The 18,076-nt window shown below is 44.0% G+C and overlaps 1 protein-coding gene across 3 annotated transcripts in view; it reads left to right on the top strand.

Annotated features, from left to right (window-relative positions):
- The window catches only part of DDR1 (discoidin domain receptor tyrosine kinase 1), a 40,601-nt gene that overhangs the window by 5,319 nt on the left and 17,206 nt on the right, over positions 1 to 18,076 (top strand). For 2 of the 3 annotated variants that reach the window (XM_072125763.1, XM_072125761.1), the window contains exons 1-3: positions 12,363 to 12,518; positions 15,591 to 15,718; positions 16,579 to 16,681. In XM_072125763.1, coding sequence (XP_071981864.1) covers positions 15,637 to 15,718; positions 16,579 to 16,681 — 185 coding nt within the window. In that variant the 5' untranslated portion in view covers positions 12,363 to 12,518; positions 15,591 to 15,636. Of the gene's footprint in view, positions 1 to 12,362; positions 12,519 to 15,590; positions 15,719 to 16,578; positions 16,682 to 18,076 lie in introns of those variants that run through there. The other variant, XM_072125762.1, reaches the window with a different exon arrangement.

Here is an 18,076-nt window from a genome sequence, read left to right as displayed (position 1 = left end):
CGTTTTACATATCATAGGGGACATATACAAGTATAATATTACATTATAGAGTACAAGAAAATATACTGGCCTAAGGGCAAAATACAATTCAGGGGGAAACCTTACTTGGTACCTGAGGAGGAACAGTGGTCCTAGGAACTCTACGTGCCACTGTATATTGTTGGAATATGTTGCCATCACCTTCACTATACAAAGTGTTATGTACCTAAACAAAGTAGTTGAAATACACATGGGCCTATACGATTCTACAATGTCCAATATCAAATATACTGAATTTGTACCGCATGGATCGGTCATGTCGGGGCACATTTACTTACCCATCCCGTCACAATCCCCGAGGTGCGTTGTCCGACGAGGATTCAGAGCTGCCGCGATTCACTAAGATCGTGCGTCCAATTTCCTGCATGTGTCGCTTCCCCGCTCAGGTCCCCGGGGTTCACCTTCTTCTTCCGGGTGCATGTAAGTGCTTGGCTTGCGACACAATTTTGAATGTTAAATCCCGTGCTTATTCCGAATCAGTCGGGTTGTCCGACAGCCACGCCTCCAATTTGCATTGCATGAAAGTCGGCGTCAAAATCTGATTGCGTGCACCAAAAACCCCAGTTAAATGCGGCGCAAAACGGAAACCCAATGAAAAGGCGGTCCGCGGACGCTTAGTAAATGTACCCCATAGTCTCTGACCAGCTGTTTGTCCCACCAAGGAAATGTCAAGGTGGAAGAAACAATAAAGTTTTGCTACAATTGTAGTAAAAAAACCCAGCACAACTATAAAATGCTGCAGCGGAAAAACACCACAAAAACTCATGGTGTGAACCCGGCCTAATAGGGTCTTCTCTTCAAGGACTTAAAGGCTTTTCTCACCCCGATGCTTTATAACATGTCACCAAAATAGGTGGTAAAACCGAGATTGATGGGGGTCGGACCCTTATTATCCCCATAAACAGTCTGTTTTTTTTGAAGAAAGAAAAGCCTCTTTCCCTGTAAAAATACTAATTTATTGGCCATAAAACAACATGGTGCCAAAACTCTCATGGGCAATGGTCCCACCATGTTCACACTTGATGTGGTTTTGTCACATACAGAAGTGCAGTGGGTTGGAGCAGTGGCGTAACTACCGCCGTAGCAGCCGTAGCGGTTGCTACGGGGCCCGTGAGCATCAGGGGCCCGGACGGCGGCACAATCACAATGTCTGCTGACAGCGCTGCATTTCTGTACCCATTCAGACCGCCGCCCGGGCCCTGCTATACGGCGCATTAAGGTCAATACCAAATATCACCCTCTTTGTCAAGCCCGCCCCAGTGTTTCTGTCCCGCCCCGCTGCTCCCGCGGCCCCATGGACAGCATGTTGTGCCCGCGGCCGGAACACTGGTTCCACAGCTGCCCGCCCCGCAACTGCCTGCCCGCCCTCCACTCTGTTGCAGCGGCTGCCCGGCCGGTATCCTGGTCCCGCAACTGCCCACCTGTACTCAGCGCTGCTTGGGAGCGTGCCCTGCAGGCATGCTACTCCCACGGCCTTCAAGCAAACTCCCTGGTCCCACGGCTGCTTGGCCGGTACCCTGGTCCCGAGGCCGCCCGGCCAGCACCCTGGTCCCGAGGCCGCCCGGCCAGCACCCTGGTACCGAGGCCGCCCGGCCAGCACCCTGGTCCCGAGGCCGCCCGGCCAGCACCCTGGTCCCGAGGCCGCCCGGCCAGCACACTGGTCCCGAGGCCGCCCGGCCAGCACACTGGTCCCGAGGCCGCCTGGCCAGCACACTGGTCCCGAGGCCGCCCGGCCGGTATCCTGGTCCCGCAGCTGCCCGTCTGTTCTGAGCACTTCTCCCACGGGTGTCCGGCCGTTACCTTGGTCCCTAGTCCCGCAGCTGCCCACCCTCGACGCTGCTCCCGCGGTCCCCGGTCCCACGGCCGCCCGGTTGGCACCTCGGTCCAGCGGTCGTCTGCCCTCCACACTGCTCCCACGGCCACCCGCCATGTAGCTGCTGCGGCCGCCTGGCCGACACACTTCTTGGGCTCGCAGGATGAGACCTAACTGACCCACCCCACTGCAAGAAATGTAAGTCCCTATATATGTATGTATAGTTAATTAATGTATGCTATATGTGTGTATTTGCTGTGTGTAAATGCTGTATATACTGTATATATGTGTGTATATGCTGTATATACTGTATATATGTGTGTATATGCTGTATATACTGTATATATGTGTGTATATACTGTATATATGTGTGTATATGCTGTATATACTGTATATATGTGTGTGTATATGCTGTATATACTGTATATATGTGTGTGTATATGCTGTATATACTGTATGTGTGTAAACACTGTATATACTGTATGCGTGTAAACGCTGTATATACTGTATGTATGCGTGTAAACGCTGTATATACTGTATGTATGCGTGTAAACGCTGTATATACTGTATGTATGCGTGTAAACGCTGTATATGTGAATATTTTTAAGGGGAAGGGGGGCCCCCATGCAAAAATCTGCTATGGGGCCCTGCCTCTCCTAGTTACGCCACTGGGTTGGAGCATTGTTTTTTTCAGTGCAGTGGGTTTTTTTCTCCTTTTCTGTTTTGCTGAGAATTCATTGAAATGGATCTATTCCGATCTCCATGTTTTTCTTGGAAACATGCTCTATTTCGGTCAGTATTGCCATTCCATGCCTTCTATTAGAACCAGAGAATCTGTGGACATCATGAACAGCACATGGATGACATCTGTTCACTGTCCATGATTTTCAAAGACATAACATAAAAAAAATAAAAAAAAATAAGTTTTACACAAAAATCATGATATTCACATTAGTTGAAGATATTTCTGTCACCCAAAATCCGTTTGGTTAACAGATTTTTGCAAATCCTGCTGAAATGAATGGCAGTTTTGCAGAAAATTTTAAGGGAACCTGTCATCAGATTTAGCACTAGCCCGCTCAGGTAGGATGAGGATGAAATGTTCTTTTTAGAACTTTTATGTGAAATCTTGTTTACCTGTGAAAATCTCTCCTCCAAATTCATGGGAAAATGTGGAAAGAAGAGTCATATTGGGTTCCTGAAATGAGTCAGGTTTAGAGGTTGCATGGGGGGTGTCACGTCAGATGCCCCTGTCTTTGGTTTCACAGTACCTAGAAACATGCTACTTGTGCCATATTAAAGATAAGAATCTCATCTTTAATATTACAAATTTAATATTACACCAGCAGCACAATTCTAGATCTCATAGAGCCGAAAAGAAGGGCATCTGATGCCACACTCACCCTGCAGCCTTGACTCTTATCGGGCAAATATGACTCTTCTCTGCTCATTTTCATATGACCTGTTTTTATTTATAGGTAAATGGGTGAGATTTCAGATAACAAAGAAAGAACATTTCATTAAACTACTAGGGTGCTAGTAGTTTAATGGGGTAAAATCTGATGACCGTGAAATCTTCCATGTGTGGACAATTTTGCCCATCCCCTGCCCACTTTTTTCAATTGAAAGGCATAAAAGGGGTTAGACAAATGCACACATAGCTGACATACATTGATAGATACATCGCATTACATTCATAGGTTTGTCCCTGAACATTTGGAATAAAATGGCGTACATCATATAGGCGCAAACATATAGAGACACAAGGTCCTTATACTCCCCCCTCCCCAAATCTCCCAAACAGCTGGGAGCCACAGATCTTGTTTCATTTATTCCAGGAGTGACCGCACCACCCAGGAATTTCTGTCATGTGTGCGTGAGAGCCGTACCCTGCATGTGTGTATGAATGTGTGTGTAATACTTTACATATGTACGTTATGCAATGTACCGCCGTGCAGAGCCCCAACTACATGCCTATTAAGTGTGTCCGCTCAGTACAGGCCTTTACATGTGTGGAGATACGGGGTTAATAGCAGGTCTATGATGTTACATACTGTAAGACATGGTGACTGTATACATGGGTACATAGTCGTATGTAACACAGGCAAGATCAGGCAGTCTATACAGGCAAGATCTTTGGAAGGGTTTGGCACCAAAAAGGATTAAAACAACGGCAGTGGAAGGGTTAACAATGAGATTTCGGCATAGGTAGGGGTTAAACAGTGAAAGCCGCTCCACAGGAACATAATACAGAACAGCCTCAGGCCTTTTATCTTTTATTAGCGAGAGCACCTGAAAGTTATTTCACTGCCTCGTCTTACTCTTCCATGCCGAATTGAATCCCACTTGCCCTAATTCTCCTCTTTTCATCCGCACCGCCCCCTCCCACTCCTCGGTTTTTCACTCTTGCCTGTGGTATTTCTCAAGGGACCAGCACTTTTCATCCTTCAACCACCAGAAGCCGTCGTGTGTCTATGCTACAGGCGTTACTCTACAATCCCCAGGGTCGGGATACACTAGTGGTGAGGGGCTTCAAACGTCTTCGAGGACAGTGCAGTGTTCATGTTTTCTACAACAGAATCCTCATTACTTATAAGATGTCTTAGAACCAGAAAGATATTTTACGACCCAGAATCCTTATAAAGTTGCATAATAAGAATAGGAGATATTCTAGAATTATATGGATAAGTATTAATTTAGATCCAAAAGTCTGGTTCATTTATGCTTCCAAGCATATATATGTATTCTAGAATGAGATGTCCATGGTTCTAGATACGCAACAAATTGAAGCCCAATACAGCCATGGGTCTAAGAAAAGGGGTCTAACTACTAAAGGAGCTGCCATAGCAGCTGATATGGGGTCCATAGTGTCAGGGGGCCCAGCATCTGCAGTATTGGGTGTGTATATGCTGGATGTGTGTGTGGTGTGTATACTGTATATATGTGTATATGCTGCATTTAAATATGGTGTATATTTACTGTATGTATGTTTATGCTGTATTTGTGTATATACTTTGTGAGTATACAAATATGTATATTTTTTTTAAAAGGGAAGTAGGCCCCATTCAGAAGTCTGCGATTGGGCCCTGTCTCTCCTAGTCACACCCCTATTTTATTATTTTATTAAGAACCAAAATCCTGATGTATTTACACACCTATACAATGTTCTAGAATCATCTATTCTCACAGGAATGTGTAATCTAAAAGACACACAAACTTCTACGCTGATTAATTTTCTAATATATCTTTATATGGATTACAGCTCCCTTCTCAGCTTTGGGTTTTCTTCATAAATGTAGGTAGGTCAGCCTTAGGATCCGTCCATACGTTCAGTTTTTCGGATGCAGTTTTTGATGTCCAAACCAGGAGTGGAGTGAAAAAAAGAGTTGGAGTGTAACCTCTCAATGATATGTCCTTATCCATAATGATCCTCACCTGCTTGTGGCTTCAAAAACTGTATCTGAAAACCTGAACATGTGGATGCAACCTTAATCAGGTCCCAAAGACCTCTACATGGAATGAACAGTCATCTGACAGGTGACCAGCATTTGTCTCAGAGCTGACCAAGAGGTTCTGTATGGGAGGTGTACCAGAATGCCATTCGATATTCATCCTAAAAGACTACAGTTGAAGCCTACGGTCATATATATGGGGATCAATTCTGAAAAATGTAAAATATCTTATTTTGGGAGCCAATGTAGAGCGTACTCAAAACCAGAGAGATTGCAGATGGGATGGGGTTGAGGTTATAAAAGATCCATGTACTGTGTAGACATGAAGCATAGCCTTGTGTCCAGTCCCTTCTTCGAAAACTCTTTGGGTTTTCTGATATATGAATGGACGCCACCTTTAACTAGGGAGCAAATCCTAGGCAAGAAGGTGGAATGACTCAAGGTTTTAAAGGAGTGGACAGTAATTTGACAGGGGTCCAGTAGTGGTCTTGGAGCAGACTGAGAGGTTCTGTATGGGAGGTATACAAGAATGCTACTTGATATTCATCCTAAAAGACTATCGTTGAAGATTACAGTCAGATCTGTGGGAATTAGCTCTGAAAATTCTATTGGGGTTGTGGAAATAGACATCTTGGGGCAGATTTACTTACCCGGTCCGTTCGCGATCCAGCGGCGCGTTCTCTGCGGAGGATTCGGGTCCGGCCGGGATTCATCAAGGCAGTTCCTCCGCCGTCCACCAGGTGGCGCTGCTGTGCTGAAAAGCATCTGAACACGCTGGAGTTCACTGGCTCGGGCTGAGTGAAGGTAAGCGCGTCCCAAGCAACACATTTCTTTTTTTAAATGCGGCGGTTTTTCCGAATCCGTTGAGTTTTCGCTCGGCCACGTCCCCCGATTTCCGTCGCGTGCATGCCGGCGCCGATGCGGCACAATCCGATCGCGTGCGCCAAAATTCTGGGGCAATTCAGGGGAAATTGGCGCAAATCGGAAATATTCGGGTAACACGTCGGGAAAACGTGAATCGGGCCCTTAGTAAATGACCCCCAATGTGTTGGGAGCCAATGTGTGAGCAGGCTTCAGTGTTGCAGATGGGATGTAGGTGAGGTTATAAAGGACTGGTTGTCCTGCAGACCTGAGGTATGTCCTGGTTGTGCAGTCTTGGATTATGTTGGAATGTACAGACTGGAAACCTAAAGGATATTGTGACATCCTCAGTATGTGTTGTTTGACGCGATAGGGTTCTGCTGGATAAGACAACGTGAAGTCTCGGAGTATTCTCTGTGAGACGGACTTGACCTGTTATGGAAACATTTCAAGTGTTTGATGTCCTCTCCATCTGTTTGCAGCGTCCAATAGACCAGAGTCTCCTCAGATGATGTAACGCTCAGAATTGTTTAGTTGCCTTAGGAGTTTATGTGACCATTCACTTCAGGGCCAAATCTGTTGCAATTGTATTTGGTCTGCAATTGTTTTCTGAATGGATATTACTCACACCATCATCACATCCAGATTGGAGAGCCTGATAGAGAACTGGTATAAACCTCTGGTTCTAAATATACAAAAGGCTAATAATCCAGAACTAGAAGTCTTTAGCTCTTTCTGATTTCAGTTGGCTAGGATTTTCTAGAACCAGAAGTCTAGAGAAAGCCGGTATGAATCTAGGGGGGATTTACTAAGCTACATGTGCTTAAAGGAACCTACCCTGAGGAATCTATCATCAGGTCTACTTCTAAAAGTAGAATCCTCATTGTAGGTTTCCTACCACCAGGATGAAGGATTGTAAACCAAGCACACTGACTGACTGGATCCACTCTTTTTTAAAGGGGTTGTCCGAGTTCTTGAAAAAAAGCTAAAAGTGGCCGGGACAGGGCTGCTTAAAAAAAATAAAGATGTACTTACCTTCCGGTGCCCTCCGGTATCCAGTGCTGCTGTCACTCCGGTCCGGGCGCCATGTAAACAAACATGGCCGCCGGAGCAGCGCTGGACTCAGTTCCGGCCGGACCCGACAACCTTCCGGCCCCCATACACAATGCTGTGAATAGGGACGGATAGGCGTGCCCGGCCACGGCCGGCCGGAAGCTGAATCCAACGCTGCTCCGGCGGCCATGTTTGTTTACATGGCGCCCGGACCGGAGCGACAGCAGCGCTGGATACCGGAGGGCACCGGAAGGTAAGTACATCTTTATTTTTTTAAGCAGCCCTGTGCCGGCCACTTTTAGCTTTTTTTCAAGAACTCGGACAACCCCTTTAAGCTTCTTATGCCCTGGTTTTAAAGAAAAAAGTTTAAATGTATCCAAATGAGCCTGAGGAGCTCCAGGCTCCATAATAATTCCTTTATTTATATAGCACAAACAGAGTTTGCCAAATCGGTCCTTGTCCCCATGGGGCTCACAATCTAATCAATCTACCAGTATGGGAGGAAACCGGAGGATGCAGAGGAAACCCACGCAAACACGGAGAGAACATACAATCTCTTCGCAGATGTTGACCCTGGGACTTGAACCCAGGTCCCCAGTGCTGCAAGACTGTAATGCTCACCACTGAGCCGCTGTGCTGCTCCTAATCCATTAACACCTATAAAGCCCAGAGCCACTCAGGCTAATTTGCATACATTTGATGTACAATCTTTCATCCTGGTAATTTCTAGATTTATTTTTCCCCTCTAAACTATGCAGTGTGTATTACAGCCAGATCCTGGATCTCTTATATGTAAACAGAATATTGTAGGACCAGGAGCTTCCATCTCTGGTTCTGGATTTGCCCTACATTCCGGAGATAGATAATCTCACCTGATACGAAATAACACACATAGCGCCAGGAATCTAATTACAGTAAAAAAAAAAGGAAGAATCCGCTCCATTGATTTGATTCCTCAGAATCTCACGAGGATGATTGTCATGGTTACAGATTAACGCTGGTATGTTCCTCCGTCAGACTCTTTGTTTGCTCTTGTGTTGGCTTATGTCTTACCTCCTGGGCTAGGATCATGTGTAATACAGCCAGCATACGTGTCCACTGCTCTCTACAGCTTCTGCTACAAAACAGTACCCCAAAAATATACCACTAATAAATGATACCCCCCCACCCCCCGAAAAAAAAAGTACAAATGACCGGATGACGCTGGTAATCCTCCTCTGGGGTCTTCATTTGTCATGAATCTTTTGCAATTCCGATGTTTCGATTGTAAATCTTACATTTCAGTATTTATGGATTTGTAATATTTTTAAAAAAAATTTATGCTGTTTATTTTTTGAATCGGTTAAAAGAGTCATTCACACCCACATCGGTGGCTCCATTGGCAGTCTCAATTGCTGAGAACCCTTTCCAACAAAAAAAGAAGCTCAGTGGGGCACATTTACTTACCCGCCACAGGAGTTTCCAAAATACGGAGTGTCCGACGATCATGCACTCCGGCGCGATTCACTAAGATTGTGCGCTGGATATCCTGCATGTGTAGCTTCCCCGCTCAGGTCCGCCGGAGTTCACCTTCTACTTCCTGGTGCATGTAAGTGCTTGATCTTGCGACACAATTTTAAACGTAAATCCCGCGCTCAGTCCGAATCAGTCGGATTGTCCGGTGGCCTGCCCCCCCCGATTTCTGTCACAAGAAAGATGTCGCGAGTGCACCAAAATCCCATCGCATACAACACAATCCCCTTCTAAATACCTGTCCCAGCGGCGCTATCCCCGATAATTTCTAAAAGTGTGTTGTTGTCGTGAAGCGTAGCATGTTGTTTATGCTGGACTAACCCTTTTTCTCTTATTTCTTTTTGAACCTACAGACAACTTTTATCTTATTTACGTACAAATGGCAGGGGGGGCGCTTGTAATCCTCCTTTTAAAATTTTCAGTTGTCTTTAATCTTTTGTCTGGATATTACATTTCAATACTTCCAATATCATATTCCTTAAAATCTAATATTTTTTAAAATAATTTTACACTGTTTTTTTTTTTAACTTGCCCTAACAGCCTAAGGGCATGTTCACATCCTTATTGGTGGCTTCATTAGAAGTCTCCATACCAGAGACCCCTCCAAAACTATGAAAAAATCTTTGTTTCTATGCTGTGGTGGAGGATCCCCTTTCCCTCATGTCTTTTTTGAACCCTCAGATAACTTTGCCTTATTTGAATACAAATTTACAGGATGGCGCTTGTTTCTATCGCAATTATATTTCAGTACTTGTTCATCTGACTCCTTGTCAGTCAGATGGGTACTGATGATGGGTAAAATAACAAATACCAGACGCTCCCCATTAAGGCCAGTGGGGGTCTTGAGGATCAGCTGTTTATTGACATTTAATGACGTGTGACATAAGGGATACCAGGCAAACCCCATTATAGTGAGAGGGGACCCTCGGGATTAGATGTTTTCTTTCATTTAATGGATTAAGATCTTATAACGAAAGATTGGAAATCCAATGCAGATGTGCGCTAAGTCTAACAACGCTGCTACATAATAGGGAGTCATTTTTACCCACATGAGACTCACTGCAGGCACTGAACCACCAAGGCATGCTGGGAGATTACAGCTCTGTAGTCAGAAGGCTTGTGAATGCAGCTGTGGCTTTCCTCTAACATTCCTGACTGCGTTGCCCATTGTTTTAGATGACATTTTTGCTGGGGTGGCCTTGATTTCTTTGCTCTGTAGTTTGCATTGCTTATCTCTAGCTTTATTTCTGGTTCTTATTGCTTCCGTATTGTTATGTCTGTTTACTGACCCTAAGGCTGAGGCGAGGCTGATAACGCCATAAGGACACCTGCAGGCACAGTATTGATAGGAATATATAACCACAACCCTCTGTAACTCTATTAGGAGGAGACTCATCCATCTAAATTTGTTATACTGAGTCTCCCCCTTAGGCTCTCCCTTCATATATAACATACCGTAAATTTTTCTTGTTCCTGCCCTTCTCTACCTTGTTGTTATCATAAAGTAGTTTGATTTCTTTTTAGGCAATAATCTCATGCAGCTCGGAGGAGAGGAAATACGTACTGTAAGTAGAGTATACGTCCTCTGACCTCTGCTATACTAGTAGTTACATGAAACCCTATAGCAGTCACCTCGGGTGGCGTAACTAGGAGAAACAGGGCCCCATAGCAGGCCTCCCCCTTCTCACATATATGTTATATATATATTATGCAGAACAGTGTGCAGCATAATATGTATATAATGGTGCACATCCTCCACTCTTTAGTATGTCAGGTAGTATGACGGGGCCCCCTGACACTGCGGGCCCCATAGCGGCTGCTACCACTTTAGTAACGCCCCTGGTCACCTCTTATACCTGTCATTGTTACCACTGTCATTTCTGCATATAGGACACCACGTTTTGTCATAGATAACTGTATTATTTTATGATTTTACGAAATTTAACCTAAAGGCCCTGATTATAGAGAACCTTATATTCCAATACTACAGTATGTCACTTCAGTAAGAAGCTAGTGCCATGGGAATAAAGCCCCATCACTTCATCTCGCTATGTACTGTATACATAATCTACTTTATATTTCTGCATTTAAAAAAATCTATGTATAAATCTGTATAATCTTTCATATTATCTTCTATCATCCATCTCCCTATCATCTGTCTATCTCCTAGAACATTCTCCTACAGTCCTATATTACAGATACTTACCTACTACTGTGTGTAACTACAAAGTGTTATTATTGTGCAGGGATAAAGGAGCCTCTTACTGACTGACTGTTCATAAAATGTTTTTTTTTTATTTTTGTGCCCCACTTTTAATTTTGCCCAGTGACCCACTTTGTCTAAAACCGACCTTGACTTAAGAGTTGCACTCACTATTCTGCTGTTGGTGCAGTCACTGTGTACATACATAACATTACTTATCCTGTACTGATCCCGAGTTACATCCTGTATTATACCCCAGAGCTGCACTCATTATTCTGCTGCTGGTGCAGTCACTGTGTACATACATGACATTACTTATCCTGTACTGATCCTGGGTTACATCCTGTATTATACCCCAGAGCTGCACGCACTATTCTGCTGCTGGTGCAGTCACTGTGTACATACATAACATTACTTATCCTGTACTGATCCCGAGTTACATCCTGTATTATACTCCAGAGCTGCACTCATTATTCTGCTGCTGGTGCAGTCACTGTGTACATACATGACATTACTTATCCTGTACTGATCCTGGGTTACATCCTGTATTATACCCCAGAGCTGCACTCACTATTCTGCTGCTGGTGCAGTCACTGTGTACATACATGACATTACTTATCCTGTACTGATCCTGGGTTACATCCTGTATTATACCCCAGAGCTGCACTCACTATTCTGCTGCTGGTGCAGTCACTTGGTACATACATGACATTACTTATCCTGTACTGATCCCGAGTTACATCCTGTGTTATACTCTAGATCTGCACTCACTATTCTGCTGCTGGTGCAGTCACTGTGTACATACATGACATTACTTATCCTGTACTGATCCTGAGTTACATCCTGTGTTATACTCCAGAGCTGCACTCACTATTCTGCTGCTGGTGCAGTCACTGTGTACATACATGACATTACTTATCCTGTACTGATCCTGAGTTACATCCTGTATTATACCCCAGAGCTGCACTCACTATTCTGCTGGTGCAGTCACCGTGAACACAAGATCCTAAATCCGAAACCTGTTTTACTGTGACAATGGCTAAAATTCTGATTAGAATCCTTCTCAGTCATGTTAAAAGGTCTACAAGTTTGTCACCATCACCAATATTTAGTGAACTGTTGAACAAATAGAAAGGATTTTTTAAAAATATGTCATAATATGGGAGAAGGGATCTTATAGGGTATGTGCCAACAAGCCACATGGCAAGACAGGGGCATCTAGTCCTTTAGGTTTTTTTTGACTTAGAGGGTCTTTCCTTCTAGATTTTTGACAAAACAAGGTTGTAGAGAGGAAGTGTCCAGAGGAAATAGCACAAAGTGTGAGGAAGTGTTGTCCAGGCTGTGAGGAGCGGTGGTAGGAGTGTGAGAATGGAGATTAGAGCTGTGAGAGAATGAGTTAAGGAGAATGGAGGGGAGGGGAGCAGAGACAAGTGAATGCTGCGCTTGGTGGAGAGGAGGGATCTGGGGAGGAGGAGGGAAGAGGCACAGATAGTTTAGTTCCTGTCTGTCCCAAGGGAGAAAGCTATGGAGAACATGTCATACTTCTGAGACTACCTGCACCAGGACACAAGCGGTGGGCGCACAGGTAAGTGGCCTGGAGAGGTGTGAGGGGCGCTGCGCAGTGGGAGTATAGGGGCTCAGGTGGAAGGAGAAATAGCCCCAAAGTAATGGAAAAAGTGGGGAGGAAGAGTGAAAGTGACAACCCTGTGGAGGGCGGACGGCTCAGGTGTAGGAGAGGAGGAAGGAGCCTTCAAGACGTAGAGGTATCTGCAGGGGGAAGCGTCGTGGCTCTGCAGCTTTCACTTACATGTCCGCACTTGTTCCATATATTACAGAAACTACAGTATATGGTCATGGATTAGGATGTATGGGGGTCAGTCGCTGCTCCCCCATATATAGAACGATATATAGAACGACATATAGAAAAGACAGTATCAGCCATAGTTGCAATCACCGCCTTAAAGTGGCCACGCACATTCATAGTAAAAATGCAATTTCCCCAATTTGTAAGGTTACAATCTTTGTAGGGTATGACCACACTTGAGCGGTACGCTACAGATTTTACTATATGGAATTGCAGGCAAAGTAAATGGGAATTTAAATAATTTTGTCCTCACATTGTCAAATTATGCTGCACGCTTGCATACTGTGGAATTCACCCTTGCAATGTAAAAAGCAAACGCATTCGGAGGATTCCACAAAAAAATTGTGGTTTATTTTGGTGCTGTCTTAAGAAAAAAAAAAAAAGTTGCAGTGTATCGTCCTGTGTGAATAGTGCTGGATGCGTTCTCATATCTAAGAAATTGTCTTATATAATGGGGCTCATTTACTAAGGGGCGTACTATCATCTGAATATCCAACAATTACCGATTCGCGCCGCATTTAGAAGGGTTTTTTGGCGCACGCTATCGGATTTTGGTGCATCAGCGCCGGCTTTCATGCGACAGAAATCCAGGGGCGGGCCATCAGACGATCCGACGGATTCTGACTAAGCGCGGGATTTAACATTTAAATGTGTGTCGCAAGTCAAGCACTTACATGAACCTAGAAGAAGAAGGTGAACCCCGGCGGACCTGATCGGGGAAGCGACACAACAGGAAATCGGGCGCACAATCTTCTTGAATCGCGGCAGATGTACATTCCGATGGACATTCCGAAACGGGGATCGCGCAGGACCTGGTAAGTAAATGTACCCCAATGTGCTATAATAGACTTGAGCTTAGGGCACAACTATAAAGTATTCTCTAGGATACTGGATGTAAATTTTTGGAAGAGTGGCGCCATATATATGTGCTTATATGTGCTTACACCATAATGTAATAAAAACGTATGCTATGCGGGATGCGTTCGTGCCTATGAAGCGTTACGACCACATCAAAAACCACATCACTGAGCATTTCCTGACATCACACTGGGAGTGGATGTTATCCAACAGCTGCACGGCCACAGGCTGCCAGGGCATGCTGAGAGAAGTAGTGTCCCAACAGCTGTAGTACAAGGCAACGGTGTAAAAAACTTCTTCCATTCCAGTATTGATCGGACTTGCTTGTAATGTTGTGTTATTCTTCCCTTTGACAAATGTATTACAAAAATCTGATTACTAACCCCAGCTGTTGTTTTAGTAATCAGATTTTTAAATAATTTTTTAATAATAAAGTGAAATCAGGTAAACAGAAATTTGGGGATATATTTTGGCAGCAACAAATTCTGTATTTTGTGAACATGTTGTATGCTGTGATATGATATTGTAATATAAATGTGTGTTTTAGGGGAAGTAGAATTGTATTTGTTAGGTGGGCATTTATCGCCCATAATTGCCCTCTTCTAAGGTATTTCAGATTGCAGAGTTTAGAGCAGTAGCACGGGCATGAAGGGGCAAAGTAAAAGCAGCAGTTGTAGTGACATATTTACAAATGTCTCCATCTTGTACAACCTGTATAATCACACTCCAGAGCTGCACTCACATTCCTCCAGGCTTCAGAGCTGAACTCTTCCTTCATTCTGTTGACTCTGTATTTTTTATGGGATATTCTTTATTGCTGTACCATACAGTAATGCCATGTATTGCGCTAAAACAGGTGTGAGCTTGTTGGCTGTTTCCAATAATAACCAGCAGAATTCACTTCTGGTTTTTATCCATATGCATGATCCAGATGGATCTGCATTAGATTAGTGGGTTTGTACTGGGATAATATAAATGCTGACCGGTGTCTTCTCAGCCTTCTCAGTCTCCAGGGTGCGACCTCCAGGATGACAGAACAGGTTTGTAAGGCTCCGTCTACCTGAACTAGTCCGTGTGGTGTCATCTGTGTTGGTTTTTCCTAATTGGCTGATTCTTGACATAGCTTCCAGGAATAACCTTTGTGCATGCAAACCCTACAATAGCCTTTATGGATCTTGAACCGTGCACCAGCCTACTAGTCCTCTTCAGTGCACTTTATCACCGAGCCACATCATTGAGCTGCATCATTCCTTGTTGGGTCACTGCCATTGTACATCTTCTCTCGGAACCACTTATGTTACCCACATTTACTAATATGGTTACTCCTAAATTCTAGGCAGGAAAATTTTTTTGCAATTTTTGTTCAAAATGTTGTTGGAGCAGTCATGGCTTAGTGGGGAAAGAGCATGGTATAACATATGATATTGTGTGCCACTGATTGCCAACTATGCCACACAGGGTGGTATGAAGTATCTAAAGATGCACCTGATTTATTTGTACACCATGAAACCGTTTGATAAATTTGGCACGTTTTAAAGCTGGAGTTTACACTTTCTACAAATACCTAAATCTCCCCCGTTGTGTTATTAAGCCATCACTACCGGTGCCAGATTGTACAAGTTCCTACGCTGACACCGTTATAAGAGCCAAAATGTGATTTCTCCTATTGTAACCTTTGTTTTTTTGGATCTATATTGGTTGTTACTTTTTCTTAGCACTAAACCAGCTCCTTGGGTGCCAACCTCTTCATAGTATTCCAGCTGCTTTGTGTATGTTTATGTATTTTACCTCTGCGCCGATAGAGTATATAGATATATCTACCAATACATCAAACTACTTTTAGTTCTTTGTAGCTCCTTGTTTACCAGTGATTTGGAGGAACTTAAAACATGTCTTAAATATTGTTGACCTCTATATAACTTTATCTCTTTGCAGTAAGAATTATGGATCAGAATTTCATGAGTCGTCACTGACAGAAGACATGAAGATGGTATCTTGTCTTCTCTCGCTCGGTCTTCTCATCGGTTTCTGCCTGGCTGAGCCAGACGCTCATTTTGATCCATGTAAGTGTAGAATTGGTTTATTAACTCTAGAGAAAATGGTAACAAACAAGTCAGTGAGGACTATGGAAATGAAACTTTGGATGTGGTTTCTTCACCACTAGATTCTTGGGAACAAAGTCATCAACCACTAGACTCTAGGACTGAGGTCCTTTACCACTACACTCTAGGATCTGAAGTCCTCTTCAACTATAGGGACAGGTTGACAACCATTGGACTGTAGAAACAAAGGCTGACAACCATTGGACTGTAGAAACAAAGGCTGACAACCATTGGACTGTAGAAACAGAGGTTGACAACCATTGGACTGTAGAAACAGAGGTTGACAACCATTGGACTGTAGAAACAGAGGTTGACGACCATTGGACTGTAGAAACAGAGGTTGACGACCATTGGACTGTAGAAACAGAGGTTGACGACCATTGGACTGTAGAAACAGAGGTCGACAACCACTGGACTCTAGAAACAGAGGGTATTAACCACAACATTCTTGGAACTTAGGACATTATAGATAGTAGAGACTGATAGAGGGGAGACGGCGCCTTCAATTCTTTGACAACAGAAAGTGAAATAATGGAAATAAGCCATCAGGTCCTGGAACACTAAATCACTGGATACTAGAAACTAGGGTCCTTATGAACTGGATGCAAACATTACTAAGCACTCAAATACTGGTCATTAGGAACCAGGATACTGCACCATAGGGACACTTTAACATTGGAAATTAGGAACTGGGCACCAGAGAACAGAGATGTGACGCCTATATTACAATCTGGTGACTTTGTCCACAAAAAAAGAGATGGCTAAAATCATCTCCTGCGCTAATTATTGGTTATAATGATTCAGTTTCTTTCTCTCTGCAGCCACGTGTCGATATGCCTTGGGCATGCAGGACAGGACCATCCCTGATGAGGACATTACCGCCTCCAGTGCATGGTCAGACTCTACTGAAGCTAAACACAGCAGGTGAGAGAGCACTTGTTCAGTCTGTGTGTATGTGGTTGCAGGAGGATGAGGGGTATTGGGTATTGGGTTTCGACTGTTGGACCTCCTGCATTCGTACATCTATCGCTTATCCTGTGGAGAAGGAAAAAATTATATGAATGTCCCATCCCTTTAAGTGTCCCCAAACCCCCTGACATGTATAGCTTTACAATTGTATTATTTTCCATAAACTTGGATACTACAGTGAAACCCATTATGTGGGACGAAGCCGCAATGAAAATTCTGTGTTGCCTCATCAGCCAATCAAAATCTACGCTTTATATTTTGAATGCAGCTTAACGAATAAAAGCTGTATTCTAATTGGTTGCTAAGGCCAGTATATGGATTGCTGTGGGACAGATTGAAGGGCTTCAGTCTCCTAGGAACCATAAATAAGATATCAAGTCCTTTGTGTGCTTGGAAAAACAAAATGGCTTCCTGCGTTATGGATTGTTTATGTAGTAATGAGTTTATAGGTCTTTTTTGTACGTTATATATAGAGAAAGACCCTAACATGTGACTAGGACTATGAGGGCAGGCTGGGGGTTGTAGTTCCACAGCTGTCAGCCACAAGTCAGAGGTGGGACACCCCATAGTCTGCACACAATAAATCATTGAGACCACCTCCTTCATCTCATACGACGTGCCTCTCAGATACAGAATCTTTCTCATAACGTCAGACCCGAGGAAACCAAATTCACCTGTTTCCACACATGTCTGATCCGATACGCACAGGTTTACTCTAGATGAAAGATTCCCTGTGACTTTCACTAATACAGTGCAGAGCAATGGACGCCATCACATCAAACAGGAGAGAGGCAGGGGGCAATAAGGCGGCCGCATACCGTTTTCAGCTGAACTACCCTTTAAGTCGCTCCCCACATGGCCGCCACATGTAACATGAAACGTTCTTTGATGAGGATGTAAATTTTGCAGCGATAACGCTTAACAATATCCAGCAATGTTTTGTAGGAGGCCTCATCTGGATAGAAACCACATGGAGCATCATCCAGAAATATCTCGCTGGCACCAACAGGCACTTTCACACAGTGGTCATGTATTCCCACTACGTTCACATCCGCCAGGGAGTCACTGAATCCGTAAAAAAAAAAAATCCCTCACTAAAAATGCAATACACATGAAGAGAAACCCAATGGACCCAAAAATATCCAAACCCTCTCACACGATTATGTACTGTATGTGGGATGTGCCTATAGGATCTTTACCCTGCAGGACGTTCACACAGATTATCCCGCTGCTGTTTGCATTGTGATTGACAGGGTGAAAGGTCGGAAATTATTGCTGCTATCCTGGAAAATGAGGGGAAAAAAATGCAGCTATTAGCATACCTCCCAACTTTTGGGCGAGAGAAAGAGG

This window comes from Engystomops pustulosus, chromosome 9 (assembly GCF_040894005.1).
Source record: "Engystomops pustulosus chromosome 9, aEngPut4.maternal, whole genome shotgun sequence".
NCBI lineage: Eukaryota > Metazoa > Chordata > Amphibia > Anura > Leptodactylidae > Engystomops > Engystomops pustulosus.
This window is presented reverse-complemented; position numbering and strand designations above follow the sequence as displayed.